Source organism: Symsagittifera roscoffensis, chromosome 1, assembly GCF_963678635.1.
Source record: "Symsagittifera roscoffensis chromosome 1, txSymRosc1.1, whole genome shotgun sequence".
Taxonomy (NCBI): Eukaryota; Metazoa; Xenacoelomorpha; order Acoela; family Convolutidae; genus Symsagittifera; species Symsagittifera roscoffensis.
The window spans coordinates 11492978-11511723 of record NC_087062.1 but is presented as its reverse complement, the minus strand read 5'-3'; the positions used below and the strand labels follow the sequence as shown (position 1 = coordinate 11511723).

The following is an 18746-nucleotide window of genomic DNA, read 5'->3' as shown; positions in this document are numbered from 1 at the left end:
GCATCTACTCAAAATTTTAAAAACAAATCAACAAATCAGTTCTTCCAGTCAAGACAAATTTTGATTGAAACTTTTTTGATAAATCGAATTCAGTTTGATAAGAGTAAATCAATGTGAATTTTACTGTAGATGGTGGAATTTACTTTCCTTTCAACGAAAATCTTGAAATAAACTCAAAATTCAATCAAAAATCAAACCCAAAAAAAATTGAAAGCAACCTATCAGCAAAAAAAAAACATAAATAAACATCAAAATATTCTAAAATCTCTGGTATGATGCGAATTTCGAATTGTTTGACAAATCTCTAGTTCTGACTGTTTTAGAACGCTAGACCAAACGAATTTACAGAAATAAACGTAAACAAAGTTTAAAAAGTACAACAAAGTTTTTTCAAATTACTGCCGTTTTTTTTCGGCGTGGTTTGATGAAATGAGCTGAACAAAAAAACTGAAGATTAGGTATATTCGACAGTCATATTAAATAAAACAATTAAAGAACAAATTTATTAGAAACATTAAAAATTATTTAAGAAAAAAACAATTGAAATAATCGAAAAAATTCTTCGAACATTCAGTTTTGAAATTTGTGATTCCAAAAAGCGCTCAAATACTCATATTTTACTAGTATTATTCAAAAAAAAACTAAATTTTTATGTTTTAATTTAAGCTATTGTAAGCTTTTAAGCAATTGAAATAAGACTGCTCGCTCGCTTTAGTCGCTCGGAAAAAGACAAAACATAAAAAAATTCAAACCGGTTTTTCTCGACACTGGAAAAAAAATTTTTATATTTTTGGTTGTAGTCGGAATTACGAATGGATTTAAGCGTTTTTATAAATTATATCACTCAACTCTGTCTGATGATTATTTGTGGCACCTGAATATGCGTAGAAAACAAAAAGAAAAACAAAAAAACTAAAAAACGCCCGAAAACAAAGTTTCTCTCCATTTGTTTTTTCAATGGCCGGAACAATAACTTACAAAAAACCATTTGATTTGCAGCGGGTAAAACTGGCAGGTAATCGATAAGAATAAACGCAATATGCAATTACAAAATTGTTCATTTCCACTATTGTTTCTTTTTTTTGAGATTTAATGTACAAATTGATTCATCCAGCAAGAACCTAATAAATTTTATAATCTCATTTTTAAAATTCTTTTCACCTATACGGACGTTTCTCATCACAAAATTTTGATAAATTGAAACTGCATAAAACTTTGTCAATTATCTAAGAAAAAATTCACATGGGGACAAAAACAAAATGTGCAAATGCAATTAAATTTCGATCTGATAAAAAAAGCCATCTTGTCACTAATTTTGAGGCATTTCAAGGAAGATATGATAAAAACGTATCAACATGTCCACATCAAAATTAATCTGCAAGTTCAAAAATTGACTAGAAAATTATTAAACCGATGTTAGGCGAAATTTTTTTTTAACGCAGAGTTGATTAAGAGAAAAATAGGACATTTGCAATAAGCATTTTGGTACATCTCTATCTGGTTTAAGAAGAAACTTTTGAGCTCCAATAAACTTTTAGAACTATAGGAAAATGGATATCAAGAACCAAGCAAACAAAAGAATCTAGTCTTTATATTAAACAACCCGGGTTGACTTCCAAATACCAAAAAATCTAATCATACAATTCCATAAACTAAGTCTATGAAAAAATTATAATCATAAATTTTTCATACAATTTGCTGAAATGGCGCCATTAACTTCAAAGAGCTTTTTTCTTGTTTTGATATAAAAAACATACAAGAAAAATAAAAAAATGAAAAAAATATGGAAATTGTATGACTAGCATTTTTTTGAGGGCGACAACAAAAAAATTTCTAAGTAATTTTGAAACTGCCCCAAAAGATTTTTTGTTTTTTTTTCAACCGCAAACCGAATTTTGTAATAAACAAAAATATTTTCCAAATTTTTGCGTGCAAAATTTAATTTTTTTTTGTAGTTTTTGTGTGCATAACGTAAACCTGGATACACAAAAACGTTTTTTTTTTTCGTTTCTCTGGATAATTTTGTTCGGAAAAAGACAAAACATAAAAAAATTCAAACCGGTTTTTCTCGACACTGGAAAAAAAATTTTAAATTTTTGGTTGTAGTCGGAATTACGAATGGATTTAAGCGTTTTTATAAATTATATCACTCAACTCTGTCTGATGATTATTTGTGGCACCTGACTATGCGTAGAAAACAAAAAGAAAAACAAAAAAACTAAAAAACGCCCGAAAACAAAGTTTCTCTCCATTTGTTTTTTCAATGGCCGGAACAATAACTTACAAAAAACCATTTGATTTGCAGCGGGTAAAACTGGCAGGTAATTGATAAGAATAAACGCAATATGCAATTACAAAATTGTTCATTTCCACTATTGTTTCTTTTTTTTGAGATTTAATGTACAAATTGATTCATCCAGCAAGAACCTAATAAATTTTATAATCTCATTTTTAAAATTCTTTTCACCTATACGGACGTTTCTCATCACAAAATTTTGATAAATTGAAACTGCATAAAACTTTGTCAATTATCTAAGAAAAAATTCACATGGGGACCAAAACAAAATGTGCAAATGCAATTAAATTTCGATCTGATAAAAAAAGCCATCTTGTCACTAATTTTGAGGCATTTCAAGGAAGATATGATAAAACCGTATCAACATGTCCACATCAAAATCAATCTGCAAGTTCAAAAATTGACTAGAAAATTATTAAACCGATGTTAGGCGAAATTTTTTTTTAACGCAGAGTTGATTAAGAGAAAAATAGGACATTTGCAATAAGCATTTTGGTACATCTCTATCTGGTTTAAGAAGAAACTTTTGAGCTCCAATAAACTTATAGAACTATAGGAAAATGGATATCAAGAACCAAGCAAACCAAAGAATCTAGTCTTTATAATAAACAACCCGGGTTGACTTCCAAATACCAAAAAATCTAATCATACAATTCCATAAACTAAGTCTATGAAAAAATTATAATCATAAATTTTTCATACAATTTGCTGAAATGGCGCCATTGACTTTCAAAGAACTTTTTTCTTGTTTTGATATAAACGTCATACTAGAAAAATAAAAAATGAAAAAAATATGGAAATTGTATGACTAGCATTTTTTTGAGGGCGACAACAAAAAGTTTTCTAAGTAATTTTGAAACTGCCCCAAAAGATTTTTTGTTTTTTTCAACCGCAAACCGAATTTTGTAATAAACAAAAATATTTTTCAAATTTTTGCGTGCAAAATTTAATTTTTTTTGTAGTTTTTGTGTGCATAACGTAAACCTGGATACACAAAAACGTTTTTTTTTTTCGTTTCTCTGGATAATTTTGTTCGGAAAAAGACAAAACATAAAAAAATTCAAACCGGTTTTTCTCGACACTGGAAAAAAAATTTTAAATTTTTGGTTGTAGTCGGAATTACGAATGGATTTAAGCGTTTTTATAAATTATATCACTCAACTCTGTCTGATGATTATTTGTGGCACCTGACTATGCGTAGAAAACAAAAAGAAAAACAAAAAAACTAAAAAACGCCCGAAAACAAAGTTTCTCTCCATTTGTTTTTTCAATGGCCGGAACAATAACTTACAAAAAACCATTTGATTTGCAGCGGGTAAAACTGGCAGGTAATCGATAAGAATAAACGCAATATGCAATTACAAAATTGTTCATTTCCACTATTGTTTCTTTTTTTTGAGATTTAATGTACAAATTGATTCATCCAGCAAGAACCTAATAAATTTTATAATCTCATTTTTAAAATTCTTTTCACCTATACGGACGTTTCTCATCACAAAATTTTGATAAATTGAAACTGCATAAAACTTTGTCAATTATCTAAGAAAAATTCACATGGGGACAAAAACAAAATGTGCAAATGCAATTAAATTTCGATCTGATAAAAAAGGCCATCTTGTCACTAATTTTGAGGCATTTCAAGGAAGATATGATAAAAACGTATCAACATGTCCACATCAAAATCAATCTGCAAGTTCAAAAATTGACTAGAAAATTATTAAACTGATGTTAGGCGAAATTTTTTTTTAACGCAGAGTTGATTAAGAGAAAAATAGGACATTTGCAATAAGCATTTTGGTACATCTCTATCTGGTTTAAGAAGAAACTTTTGAGCTCCAATAAACTTTTAGAACTATAGGAAAATGGATATCAAGAACCAAGCAAACCAAAGAATCTAGTCTTTATAATAAACAACCCGGGTTGACTTCCAAATACCAAAAAATCTAATCATACAATTCCATAAACTAAGTCTATGAAAAAATTATAATCATAAATTTTTCATACAATTTGCTGAAATGGCGCCATTGACTTTCAAAGAACTTTTTTCTTGTTTTGATATAAAAGTCATACTAGAAAAATAAAAAATGAAAAAAATATGGAAATTGTATGACTAGCATTTTTTTGAGGGCGACAACAAAAAATTTTCTAAGTAATTTTGAAACTGCCCCAAAAGATTTTTTGTTTTTTTTTCAACCGCAAACCGAATTTTGTAATAAACAAAAATATTTTCCAAATTTTTGCGTGCAAAATTTAATTTTTTTTGTAGTTTTTGTGTGCATAACGTAAACCTGGATACACAAAAACGTTTTTTTTTTTCGTTTCTCTGGATAATTTTGTTTTTCAAAAAAAGGTAGGAGTCATATTTCTTTTGTATGGCATGTTATGTATACCTTAATCAATGTCTGATAATTTAGGAAATCAAACTTTGAAAATAATCATCTTTGATTTTTTTGTCAAAATTCAAAAGTTTGATGCTTTCAGTATATCATTTGTGTAGGAAAGTTCTGATAAAACTAAGATCATTTCCTATGCCTTTTAAATGCGAGACGATCGGATAACCTTTGGTGATACTAGTGTTGAGTAAACACTGCTTGGTTTTTGTCACTTGTGTTTGGTTAGGAATACATTCCAAAAGTTTTTAAAAACCTAATTTTAGTAAAAATCTTTTTTTTTGGTTTATGCAAAAATTCTAGTCATACAATTTCCGTATATGAAAAAAAACTAATGAAATATAGACCTTTCATGCAATTTTATGTACGTATGGTATTGCATGAAAAGTGTAGGCTTAGCTTTTTTCCATATATGAAAACTGTATGACCAGCATTTTTGATGAACCCGGGAAGTCATTTTTTATAATTGAACCAGCGGTTTCATCAAATACGCACTATCGAAAATTTTCAATAGACGCATATCTTTATTAGCGTAATCAAAAATAATTCTTGTTCAGTTGATTATTCCTGAAAAAACAGTTATATAAAATGATCTGGCTAACTTGTTAATCGAAATGAGCTATCAGAACCAAATTAAAACATCCAAAATCAAGGTTTGTTCTTAGATTAAAAAACATACCTAAACGTTTTCTTAAAATAATTTATGCAGAAATAACATTGTTTTGATGTTGGTGTTGGTGTTTTCGAGAATATTGATTGTATTTGAGCAAGAAATTGTCATGTGTTTCCGCAAGAACAAGAGACCTTGAAGGAATTAACTGCCGTTACTGATTACCATCGAACCCGCTTGATCTCAAATGCCACATCTAAGCCTCGTAATGCAGCAGTACTGCTCACCAGAGCCATCAAAACCAGTCACCAGAGCATCCAAAAGCATATACAACGTATCACTTTTATAATGGTTGGACCGATAAAGATCTCAAATGAGGTATAGGAATGGGATGACACGGTGACACGGGAAGCTTCCTTTTCCTGCAAAATTGCTGGTAATTAGGAATAACCTACGCTAGGGTGCACTCAAAAAAAAGTTAAGGTAAATTTACCTTAAAAATACCTTAAAACACCTTACCAATTAAGGTAAATTTGCTATGTTTTCTGGGATTTGATTTTATTGTTTTTCCGACAGGATCCTCAAGCAATTAGACTTCGGATCGTTGTATTCACCTTGAATTGTTGGCTCTTGTAGATTTTTAAATTTGTTCAAGTATTTCAGATGAGTCAGATCTCGTGAGATTAGTTGTCGTTACAATACACCCATGGGCATTATAGGAGTCCAAACTGTGTGTTTTGTTAATTGTAAGCGCGGATTACGCTCTCTTTTGTTCTTTTTTGTTCTCTTGCGTATTGAGATCGTTCTGACAAAATTTTAACATGTTTACAGACTTGTCTTTGGATTCCAGAGACATACACGCACTAAATTGTGCGCCTATCCAGTTCACAGTTTGGCCTCGTACTGAGAGGACACCGTCCTAAATTTGCTTTTGAAGATGTCTTGGAAAATCAACCAGCTACTGTCTCCAGCGCTGCTACAGCGAATCAGTTGGCGCGAGTCTATCCGGCAAACAGAGAGAGCTAGAGCTTCAGCCCGAAGTCAGGCGCTACAATCATACATCCAATAATGGCCCGAAAACATGCCCCTCAAGCATAGCCACCAGAGCAAAAACTTCAGGCAGTCAGAACAATGAAAGTGCTTCAGCTTGTTGTCCCATTAGGACTCTGAAAAACAAGTCATCAAAATTGATGCAGTATCTCCGATCACGGCCTGAATTCCGAACATCGATTCAATCAAAGACGATGGAGGAGGACTATCGAGACTCGGATTTGGATCGCAGAATCTAGCTCATGGCAGATATGAGGAGATAGGTGGAGGCATAATGCAGGATAGGCAAGACCCTTTCTCAAATAGTACCAAAAGGGGATCCTTTGGGTAGTCAGAAAATCGAATACCTGAGGGGGCTTGGCTCCCCCCCCCCCCTGTATCCGCTCCTGTATACTTTTTGAAGCAAAGATTGCGAGTAAAAATTTGAAGTAGATTCCTATAAGAGACCGGGGTTGACGTCCATAGAAGAAAAATGCTTATCATACAGTTTCATAAAGGAAATCTATGGAAAAAAGGCTTCTCATACAAAATTCATACAAAATTTAGGTGTTTTAAAAACTTTTAAGGAATGTTTTTTGTTATATTTGCCTATTTTGAAGCTTTCTGGCCATTAAAAAAATGATTTAAAATTTTCGATAAAAAAATGCTTATCATACAATTTTCATGTATGAAAATTATAAGATAACAATTTTGTCATTAAAAAAATGAAGTTTTCAAAAATCAACAAAAAACATGCCTGGGTAACTTTAAATAGGTTTAAATAGTTATATCTAAGATAGAGGGCATTTTGACAATCAAAAAAAAAATTTATTTTCGGTCGGAAAAAATGCTTTTCATATAGTTTTCATTAAAAAATTTTTTATGATATGCAGTTTTTTCATTAACAAAAACACAAATTTGAAGTAAAAATTCTTAATCCTTTTTGCTTGCAAACTTGCTTTTATGCTCAAATACAAACTTTATGAAAAAAGTTTGCATGCAAAATTTGAGTTTTTGTGTTTATAACGAAGTCCAGGATAAGTTTTTGAAGCAAAAAATCCAAAAATCACAAATTTTTTTTTGTGAACACGAATTTTGTTCTTTTTTAGTTTTATTTGCTAAGATAAAAACAATTTGTAAAAAAACAGGCATTTTCTTCTCAACCATCAAAATTTACAAACCAAAAACTATCTAGCCATATACAAAAAGCTATATTTTTGGTATATAATTCCATGCAAAAATGTTAAAATTAACTTTCATGGCTGAAATCACCAAATGCAGTTTATCTGCGTGATAACTGCCAGTTACATTATGATTTTTTTAATGACAAAAAACTCTTGGTTAGTCTTTCGGATGAAACACAAAATTTCAAAACAATTTTTTTTGTATTTTCATTTATGGGAAAATGTTTATCATACAATTTCATAGTATGGAAAAAATGCTTCTCATACAATTTCATAGTATGCGAAAAATGTTAATCATGCACTTTTCACACAATTTTCGGGATAAAAAGACCGACGAAAAAGCGAAAAATTTAATTCCAGAGTATGGAAAAAATGTTTGCTATAAAATTTCCGGTATGGAAAAATGTTTATTTTGCTACTTTCATACTATAATTTTGCTCTATGAAATTGTATGAAAGAGTATGTTAAGTTTTTTTTGTCAACCCGTGGCTTTCTTTAATAGATTCCTATAATAATTCAAAATTCCAAAGGGATTCAACTAATTTCGCGTGACTTTTTACCAAAATCCTTCAAAACTCAAGTTATACAGATTCAAGTTAAAAATACTCAGTATGACCTTCAAGCCACTGAAAATGCGACAAAATTGACGATCGTACCAGGATTAAATCTTGAATATTCCGACTGCACCTCAAGGCGTCAAGGAAAAAACCCTTGTTTTTGAGAAGTTGAAAAGTTGATAAAACTTCACGAAAAAATTTCCGTTTTGAATTTTTTTGAAAATATTCCTCCCACACCTTACGCGGGTTGAGAAAAAGGCTTATAATACAATTTTCATACATGAAAAAAATGCTTATCATACTATTTCATACAATTTTATAGAGCAAAAGTAAGTGTATGAAAATAGCAAATAAGCATTTTTTCCTTACTATGAAATTTTGAAACAAGCATTTTTACATACTCTGAAAAAAATTTGAAAATTTTTGATCAGTTTTTTATCCAGAAAATTGTATGAAAATAGCATGATAAGCATTTTGTCCATATTATGAAATTGTATGATAAGCATTTTTTCCATATATGAAATTTCAATATTATTTTGTTTTAGATTTTGTGTGTCAGCCGAAACACTAGCCAAGGATTTTTTGTCATAAGAAAACCCAGAGTGTAACTGTCAGTTAGCACGCAGGTAAACTACATTTGGTGATTTTAGCCGTGTAATTTGATTTTAACAATTTCACATGGCATTAAATACCAAAAATGTAACTTTTTGAATATAGCTAGATAAATTTTAGTTTGAAAATTTTAATGGTTGACAAAAAAGCCTGCTTTTTACAAATTTGTTTTTATCTTAGCAAATGAAACAAAAAAATAACAATCTTGTCCACAAAAAAACACATTTTTATATTTTTTGAAATTTTTTGGTGAAAAACTCATCCTGAACTACGTTATAATCACAAAAAGTCAAATTTTGCTTGCAAAAGTTTTTTTCGTTGAATTTATATTTCAGCACAAAACAAGTTTGCCACCAAAAAGGGATCTAACGTTTTTTAACTCAAATTTATGTTTTTGTTTATGAAAAAAAAGCATATCATCCAATTTTCATATTTGAAAGCTATATGATAAGCATTTTTTCCGACCGAATGAAAATTATGTTTTTTATTGTCAAAATTCCCTCTGTCTTAGATATAATTATTTAAATCTATATAAAGTTACCCAGACCTGTTTTTTGTTGATTTTTGAAAACTTTGTTTTTTCAATGACAAAATGATTATCTTATAGTTTTCATACATGAAAATTTTATGACAAGCATTTTTATCGAAAATTTAAAATCATTTTTTCTAATAACCAGAAAGCTTCAAAAGAAGCAAATAGACCACAATTTTTCCTCAAAATTATTTAAAACACTTTTTAAATTTCGTATGAATTTCGTATGATAAGCATTTTTCTTCTTTGTACGTCAACCCGGGTATGCAAAGTTCAAAGTTGAGTAACTCGTTTCGCAATTTTCCAGCGGCTATAATTGTTTCTTAAAATTTTAGAAAAAACTTCACCGAGCACAAATAATTCTTCTTTTTCTCCAAAAATCAGAACAAAAAACGATATCTTAAAACGCGACCTTAAACCGAGAACATAAAGTTTTCAATTAGCTTCAAAAACTTGCGAGTTGTCGCTTTCCTTGAACTTTGCGAGTTGTCTTTTGTTGCGAGTTGTGTTTTCTTGCGAGTTGTCGCGGTACCATTTTATACATAACTATGTTTCAGAAATAATACATGCTTGAGGAGGGCATTCTACGGTAGGTCACTTAGGGGGAGAGAGATTGTACGGTTGATCCACTTTTTTACATTTGAGCTCAGGCAGTTGATATCTTCAATGGGGCTTTAAAAATATTAGGCAAAATTATTATTTCGATTGCTGAAATTTGACTGAATAAAAGAAACATCCCAAGCATAAGTATTCCGCATTTTTGGTATGTCGGAACAATATTAATTCGACCTAACTGTAATTAAGCTATGAAAAAGTGTTAATATAATTTTGAATTTTTCGTGTTTTCAGTTACTAATTTTTAGTAACGTTTGCAAAATAAACCTAAATTATCAGTTGATGAAGAACAATTTATCGAATGAGAATTAATTAAATAAAAGGACTTAAACTGGAACCAAGTTGAAATTAGTGGGAAAAGTTTTGAAAAAGTCAATCCAATGGTTCGATTCAGCTGGGTGAACTGCCAGCAGCAATGAGTCGCCCGTCATTCAGGAAAGTACACAGCAACAGATCTTCAGTTTGGACCTAAAAGGTATCAATTAAGTGATTTAGCTTCACACGAACATGGCGAGAGCTATAGAAAAATGTCAAATATCAAGCTATTTGTCATCCGTTACGGATTGGTAAGCTTAGCTAGTTCTAAGTATTCATATTTATAGACTCACTGCGCTGAGTAGTTTATGTTGGTCAGTTGGCCTGGCATCAAATAACCATGTGTCTTTGCTAAAAGCTCAGATTCTAAATAAACGATTTATAGAATATTTGTTTTGCTTACGTCCATTTGCGGATTCTCGTTTACCAATCTGTTCGGATTCGGTGTTTAGAACCTTGAGGTATGACACTATTCAAGATCAAGTTTTACAACTATGACGTAGAGTGTGTTTCAGGTCAATTTAGCTTTCCCCCATTTTCGAAACAAGAAAAAACATTATAATTGATTATAATCGATTATAATCGATCATAAAAAAAAAATTCTCAAATTTTATTGAATTATAATCCATTTTAATCGATTATAATCCATTATTTTTCAACAAACGTCATCGTTTCATTTTGTTTTGAATTAATTAATGTAATTTATGTAATATGGTATTGAATTAATGCTATTTAATTTTAGTTGGTATAATTTTTTTTTTTCATTTTTATTCAATTCGATTTTTTTAAACAATTTTTTGAAAAAAAATGGCTCAGAAGCGTGTAAAATGCTCATTCTGATTTGCCCCCATAAAATTGCTGTAAAAAAGAAGATGTTAATTTGGTCCTTGACTTCAATTGTGACTTTAAGCGTTAAAGTAACACTCAGCATCCAAATTAATATGTTCTATTCTAACCAATCAGCAGTTCTTGTGAGACCTTAGTTCCTTTTGCAGATAAAAAGGGAACTAATTTTTATAATTTTTTTTGATCTGACCAAATGAACCAAAAAAAACAATTTAAAAATTTTATAGCTGTAATTGGACTGCTTAGTAAACAAACAAGCCTGCAGGATTAAAAAAAAATCCGTTAAGTAAAAGGTGCCAAATTTATTTTAGACAACTTAAGGCAAGCTTTTTTCATACACTTATCTGTTTGATTATTTTCCGTTTTACAAAAAGTTTAAAAACCAATCTTGAATGAAGATTTCAAAACGACGCTGCGTGTCTTGTTTCAGCCAATCAAATTTAGATTTTACCACGTTTGTCTGCTCTGACTTTTTTACGCTTCTATAGGATAAAAGGCCATTGGGACTTCAAGTCGACGGACTTAAGGTCAAAGTTTCAACTCTACGAGAACCTCAAAAAGCTAATTTTTTCATATGTAAAACAATAGTTTTCATAATCAGAAGCAAATTTAGTCAAAAGGGAGCTTTATTCATGACAGAGCGCCACTTAGAAACGGATTTTGGAATGCACAAGACAGGGAAATCCCTTCAGCAATGTTTCGGTTTTTAACAATCCCAAATATCAATTAAAGGTTCACAGTTTATGAAAAAGCTAATAACTAGTAGAAAAAATACTGAAATTGAGATATTTTTCAAGAATGTTTTCAAATTATTGAACCTTCATGCAGGGGCGGATCTAGGATTTTCTCGAGGGGGGGGCGGATTTTCAAAAAATTTTCCAAAATTTTGACGACCTTTGTTTTTTTAGGTCGACCAAATTGATTTTTCGAGCTCTCCCAAAGCACTGTTTTGTCCCTATTTTGGCAAGTTTTTTGCGCCGCAGGCAAATTTTGAAAAAACAGTCAAAAAAAGCCGTTTTTGGGCACTTTTTGAAAAATTTTGACAAAAAAAAGCGTTTTTTTGGCGCGCGCTCCCCCTCAAAGGTAGTATATATTGGCGCCAAAGGCGCCTTTAGAAAAATTTTAGGGTCGGTCAGCCAAAAAGGGATTTCTGAAAAAGTATCAAAGGGGGGACCCTTTGGGTCGGCAGGGGGTCGAATCCCTGAGGAAGGGGCGTCCGCCCCCCCCCCCCGCCCCCCCCTAAATCCGCCCCTGCCTTCATGGTTTTTCGGAAAAAGCTCGGCTTTAAGTTCCTAATTTAACAACTCGTCTTGAATTCCGGCACGCTTTCTTTACAGTTTAGGGGGAAGGTTCTCATGGTTGAGGGACCGATTGCTTGAAAGATTTTAACCAATCAAAATCGCTAAGCGTTCCTATTGGCTAAATGCCTTTCTCACAAAATCGAAGTCAATATTAACAGAAAATGTATTAAATTAATGGAAAAGAATCAAAAACATTACCAATTGCGGGTTAAAACGAAATACTTTTCAGATAAACATCAAGATATATGAGTTCAAGTTCATAAGAATTTTTAAGTATTGAAAACTCATCAGCTTATTATATAATCGGTCAATATTAACACTAATGGCCTGGATTTATTTTCTTACTTTGAGATTTTTGCAATTTACTTTGAGATTTTGAATACTCAATTCTGATTGGCTGAAACTGAGCTAAATTAATTTCAAGCATGAAGGACGCCACCCAGTTTAGGGCTTATGCGGCGACATTAGTAGTGAAAACAAACTAAAAGTGTCTTTTGTAACGTATATTTATCTATCAGAAGAGCGTAGATCCAAAACTATAGGCATGCAATAGTTCCTTTGTTTTGATGTTATTTCAGACAAAAACCAATAACACCTAAATTTTTATCGGAGTGCGGTCTTTATATAGACAACCACGTTTTCATACTTGTTAGTAAGCAGAAAAATACTGTATTAACCAATCAGAATCGAGATGAGAAAGCTAACATACGAAATAAATAATTATTATTCAATAATTTCTTCCTTGTCTCGATTCTGATTGGTTAGTATAGTGTTTGTCTGCTTAGTGACGAGTATGAATACGCGGTTGTCAAAATACTGCTGCGTAATCATGTTTTATCTATCCTCGCGAATTTTTTAAACTATTCAGATACTTAAGATTTCAATTATAGTCGGGGATGAACAAGTTTTACCATGAAAATTAAAAACAAACGCCTTTTACCAGACTTGATAGAGATTTATGATTGAAAGATATGGTGACGTCGTTTAGTTTGGTTATATACAGTTATCTACGGGTTTCCCAGCAAAATGTTTTTCTTTATTTTATTGAATCTCAACTCACTTTATTTTGAAAAGAGTTAGCCGCGAACATTCACGCGTAATATACATTTTCATATAATATTGAACCAATTTTAGAAGTCTGATTTTGTTTTTCTGTTTTCATCATATGGGGGGGGGGGGGGGGGGTTGTGTACAACCGAAAGTCCCGAAATGAGCTACAGGATGAAGATGATAAAATGCTTAGTATTATTACCATGCCAAATACTAAGTATGTTTTTGTAGAACTTTTATCAACTATTTAATAATCTAGATATAATAGGCAATATATATTTTCTACAATGTATAAAGTTCTTTATATAATAAGTAATAAACTACAAATTCGCGTTTGTTAAAATGACCAGCTAACCTTTTTGGGCGAATTGATAGATATCTAAAATTCAATTTATACTACAGATTGCACGAAAACTTCCTCACTTAGATTGCACGTCATCTTATCCCACAAGTCTCACGCTCTTACGTCCCAAGAATGAAAAAACTCTTACTTGCACCTGATTTCCTTCTAGATTAATTCAGTCGTGAATTTGAAGCTCACCTGATAGCTGAATTCTAGTTCCTGTGTTACAGCATCCCAGCACTTCACCTAAATTTAAAAAAGAATAACCGGTGGTTCTGCAAGTAGAAAAAGTTCTGCGGACCACAAAGATTATATTAAGGAAACTCGAAAACCTGAAAAAATTAAATTTTTTTGCCAATTATTGTTTTTTCATTAAACGGATTGTAGTTGATAAAATTAAGTCAAAAGCGATTAAAATTTGAGACAATAATAGCTAAATTATGATAGTAAAAATTGCATTGAAATGAATTGGGAGTTTTGTGTCGTTCGTAAGTTTTGTGTCATTTTGTCAAAAAACGCAAAATTTAAACGCAAAGTTCGTGTCAAAAAACGCAAAATAAAATTTAAACCCAGTTTTTTTTGTAGAACAGAGACAACTTTTTGACGTTTCTTTAAATCACGGCTGAAATGGCTTGCATTACATAAAGCCTGCTTGCCAAAAACGTTACATACAGCCTGCTTGCCAAATAGTTAAAAATAATCTATTATTGCAAAACTGCGGTTCAAACCATGAAGTCAGCGTCCGTCAACGTGGCCAATAGGAGGCTGTCAGGGGAAAAGGCCATGCTGCGGACCCACCCCCCATCTGGGCAGAAACTGAAGAGAGAGTAGAAACCCCTGTAGTGGTAAATGTGCACTTGGCTATCGTATGAACCAGTCGCCTAAGAAAAACAAAACCACATTTACAATTCCATCAATTTCACCATAAGAAGTTACTTGGCATTCTTTTAAATTATCCCATTCGATTATTTTAGGGAACTTATTTAAAGATTGTGAACAAAAATGTTTTTTGTTCTTGGTTATCATCAACCGACTTCAAAAGTAATGTATATTAGCAAAAAAGGCGCGTGCGTTTTGAAATATTTAACGGTTTAAAAATAAGTAGTACCAAATGTTCACCCCTTTGATTGCAAGGTATAATTTATAAGAGAGGGCTTGTGTTTTTACTCTTTAGAAAAAATTGACTCAACTGATTAAATGATGCAGCTGCGGAGAAGGGGGAGGAGGGGGTGATAAGAAGATGACTCACCATCATGCCTGCTCTAGAGAATGCAATTGATGTGATCTTAGACTTGTGATCGTTCAGAGTAGTTGCGTCTTCTTCTGTTATTTTGGGCAGTTTGTTCACAGGAAACACTTTAACAAGTCCTCCCCATGTTCCGGTGGCCTGGAACGATAAGTCGTTTGTTGACAGTTTTGAGATCTAGTTATAAATCGTCGTCTTCGCTAGACTCAGTTTTTCTTTCATTGGTACTTTTTACGGGGATCGACTTCTCAAGATATCTTACACAGTTTTTTGCTTCGAAAATTTTGGCTATTTAATGACAAGATTGTTAATAAACTTACAGAGATAGTTTATCACTTACCACCATATTGTTTTTGAAGGAAAACGCACAACAGCTGAGCGGGGTCCCATCTATTGTGAGCGTCAGTATTTTTCTCAATTTCTAAATTACAAAAAAATGTCTAAAACAAATATTTGGTTTATATTTGAAAAACTTAGACAAAGTAAGATTATACCTGAATGTCATATAAATTGATTCGCTTATCCCATCCAACTGAGCACAAAGTTTTCACGTCTTTCGAAATCTTCACGTCTGTAATTTGTTTCCTGTGATCTAAGGAAAATAGATTCAACGTCTTTCAAAAATCGACGAAAAGCGTTTGATGAAATTTTTGATCTTAAAGTTAATTGTTAAAACTTATCTTAAAGTTAATTGTTAAAAAACTGTTGAAAAGTTTCTTTTAATAATCACATTTAATTTTAAAAAAAAACGATTTTTTTGTTTAAAAAAATATCAATTACAAAAAAAACTAAATGTACTTTTGAAAGTTTTCAGCACTGTCATATCTGCAAATCGTATCAAAGCAATGGCGCGGTCGTGACCAGCCGAGGCGATAAGTGAGTCGTTTTCAGAAGTAGTCAGACAGTTGACTTGACCTTCAAGGTGTACTTTCACTTGTGCTACTAGAGTGTGGGGTTTGTCCTTCATGAAGACCCTGATTATTCCGTCTGCGCAGCCTGTGATGACGCAGGAGCCGTTGTTCAGCACCAGAAGAGCCGTGACCTGTAAAAAAACTCCAAATCTTAAATTAATTGTACTAATTAGGAAAACTTTAGACTAACTTTAGATAAAACCCAATATTCACGAGGGAACGAAAAAATAAGCGAACTTTCAGTTCATTGGGTTGGTCTTTTTTGATTTAAAAAAATTAAGGGTTTTAACAGGAAAATTTTTCGACTAGTTTAATGACTACAAGCTTTCAAGGTTATGGGACCTTGCAGTTAACAAAAAATGAATTATCAAGAGAGACCGGGGACGGATTTAGAGGGGGGCGGGGGGGGGGGGGGGCTTGTGGACGCCTTTTTTTCTCTTTTTAAGAAATATATTTTTGGCCGACCAACCCTAAAATTTTTCTAAAGGCGCCTTCCGCGCCAATATATACCAATTTTGAGTGGGGAGCGCGCTCCAAAAAAACGCGAACTTTTGATCAAAATTTTCTATAAAGGGCCAAAAAACGCCTTTTTTGGCCTGTTTTTCAAACATTTTGCCTGCGGCGCAGAATTTTTGGCCAAAACAAGGTCTTTTTAGTGCTTTGGGAGAGCTCGGAAAATCAATTTGGTCGACCTAAAAAAAAGGTCGACAAATTTTCGAAATTTTTTTTTTGAAAGTCCGCCCCCCCCCTTCTTGAAAATCCTTGATCCGCCCCTGAGAGAGACTAATTGAATTTATGCACAAAATAGCGCTAGTTTTAACGTCAAAACAAAAAATTATCTCGTAATGAATTTAGGATCTGCATCTCGATTTGGTGCTGAAAATTGTTTCGAGGACTTACATGATGCACGTGACCCCAATAGTGGTCGACCTGGATTGGCTCAAACTCAGGAGGTGTCTTCGGAGAATCCATACCACAATTTAAGTATAAGAAATGTATAAGGACACAGTTTTGTATACAAACAAAACTAGCGAGCCAAATAAATTATATTAGACAGCTTGCTGTACACTTTTTTTATTTTTATTTTATAACTTGCTTTGATGAACGTAACCGCTCATTCAAAATTCGAGTTATATAAAAAAAAACTACTTTTCAAACCAGCCAAAGCGCAGATAATTTTGTCTAATTTAACAGCACGTGCAACTGTTAGTTTAATCCAGAAGAAAGCCAAGCGTTTGGTTATACGGAAAAACGGACAGTCATTCTCATCCGCCGTCAGGGTAAAAATGGAGAAAAAATTAAAAAGGGTAGAATCCAAGTAATTGAAATCATTTTTTTTGACAGCTGATAGCTTGCGTCTGTTCGCTGCAAAACATCTAAATCCAGGTTCTATGCTGAACTTTTCAAAAAAAGTACAAAAAAGCCAGTCGGGACGAATATAATGATAAGAAGAAATATAATAAAACTGATTGAATTCTATTAGGTAATTGTCGCCTAACCATTCAAAAAAAAACTTTTTGCACTCTTCATAATTTCAATTTGAATATAAACCTAAGACATAAAAACTAAAACTTGTGAAATTATAAAACTCAAACATAAGAAGGAGTTGAGCTACAAAAACTCAATTTATTTAATTCTCATGACTAAAATTAAATGAACTGATTTGAACCGATTTAAAATGAAATTGCTTAAACATATTTCTGACGCTAACTTGCTTTAAATTAATTCAGAGAAATTTCAGATCAAAAAACAAAGTTACAAAACATTCAAACCAAATTTTGATGCAAGAAAAATTGAACAGAAATCCTAGAATATGTTTTTCTAATAGAAAAAGTTATCGTATATAAACCACAAAAACTCATCAATCACATTTACGGTCTTCGGAATTCAATAACTGAAAAACCAAAAGCAAACTTTAAAATATTTACATAAACAAAACAAGGCGACATGAAAACTGTGGCGAAACCCATAAAGCCCCGACAAAAAATTGTTTTCCCGAAAGTTTTTTTGACCACGACTTAAGATTTTCACAATGATTATCGTGCCAAAAAATTGTTCGCAGAAAAAAGTTACATTACCCGATTGCAATACTCTTGCTGGTCGCAAGTTTAACTATCTTTTTGTTCCGACCACCCTAAAGGGGACGGGAAGGAACGATCGCATTGGTTTGGTAATTCAAGTAGCTTAAAAAATACGTATGGCTTAAAAATAATCTATTAATAAAATCGTTTTGGTTGTAGTTGAAGTCCAATATAGATTCAACAAGTTGCCTCAATGTGAAAAACTGATGTAATGTTTTCCCCAAATTTTAGACTAAATTAAAGGAAATTAAGTGACATACTGACTCTAGCTTGCGAATATTACTTTATTGCGTATATTTTTTTAGCTTGTATTACCTATGAGTCTTGCAATTTAAACCTAGTTCGATAAGTTTTTTTCCTTAAACAAGAAGAAATTTAGAAAAAAAATTGACAAAAAAATTACTGCTTTTTTACATGCGGTACTTTTCCTCTCATACTATTTTTTTCTACTTTTTAGGTCTCAGCGTTCTGTACTACTTACACGGCAACCTACTCCCTGTGTTATAAGAATACATCTGTATTATTTAGCAATCATAGTTAAATGGGCAAGGAGAAGCCAAAAAGTGCTCAGGTGAAAACAATATCCCCAGGGCTCACACCGTTCTCTACAGATTTTCCTAGGTCCACGAAATCTTCCTAAGAACCAACAAAAACACTGACTTACTTCTGCAAAATACTGTTGCCTGTATTCGAAAAAAGTCAATATTTAGTAAATCAATTTCGAAGAACAATGAGACTTCTACTTCGAAGATGGAAATCCAGAAAATTTTTCTCTGAAATATGGTCAAAGTTTATTTCTTATTTCTACGTTTATTAACTCAAAAAAAC

The 18746-nt window shown here is 32.0% G+C and overlaps 1 protein-coding gene across 3 annotated transcripts; it reads right to left on the bottom strand.

Annotated features, from left to right (window-relative positions):
- Positions 1–10100: 10100 nt before the first annotated feature.
- LOC134854543 (WD repeat-containing protein 38-like) lies at positions 10101–16972 on the bottom strand. Of its 3 annotated transcripts, none has more exons than XM_063870844.1 (8): positions 16738–16972; positions 15725–15968; positions 15421–15518; positions 15267–15347; positions 14930–15067; positions 14409–14561; positions 13879–13926; positions 10101–10293 (listed from the first exon to the last, which is right to left on the bottom strand). In XM_063870844.1, the coding sequence occupies exons 1-8, from the start codon at positions 16807–16809 to the stop codon at positions 10216–10218; spliced, it is 912 nt and encodes a 303-aa protein (XP_063726914.1). In that variant the 5' UTR covers positions 16810–16972; the 3' UTR covers positions 10101–10215. The 3 variants fall into 3 exon arrangements, with proteins under 3 accessions (XP_063726914.1, XP_063726931.1, XP_063726923.1); XM_063870861.1 differs by lacking the exon at positions 10101–10293 and adding an exon at positions 10450–10491; XM_063870853.1 differs by lacking the exon at positions 10101–10293 and adding an exon at positions 13668–13716.
- Positions 16973–18746: the final 1774 nt, after the last annotated feature.

What these genes read in the sequence shown, in the direction of transcription:
- LOC134854543 (XM_063870844.1), bottom strand. Translation starts at nt 16,809, where the DNA reads ATGGATTCTCCGAAGACACCTCCTGAGTTTGAGCCAATCCAGGTCGAC. An exon ending in CCTTCAAAAACAATATGGTG is followed by an intron (nt 15,068 to 15,266) that starts GTAAGTGATAAA and finishes TTATCGTTCCAG; the next exon opens with GCCACCGGAACATGGGGAGG. An exon ending in TCTCTAGAGCAGGCATGATG is followed by an intron (nt 14,562 to 14,929) that starts GTGAGTCATCTT and finishes TGTTTTTCTTAG; the next exon opens with GCGACTGGTTCATACGATAG.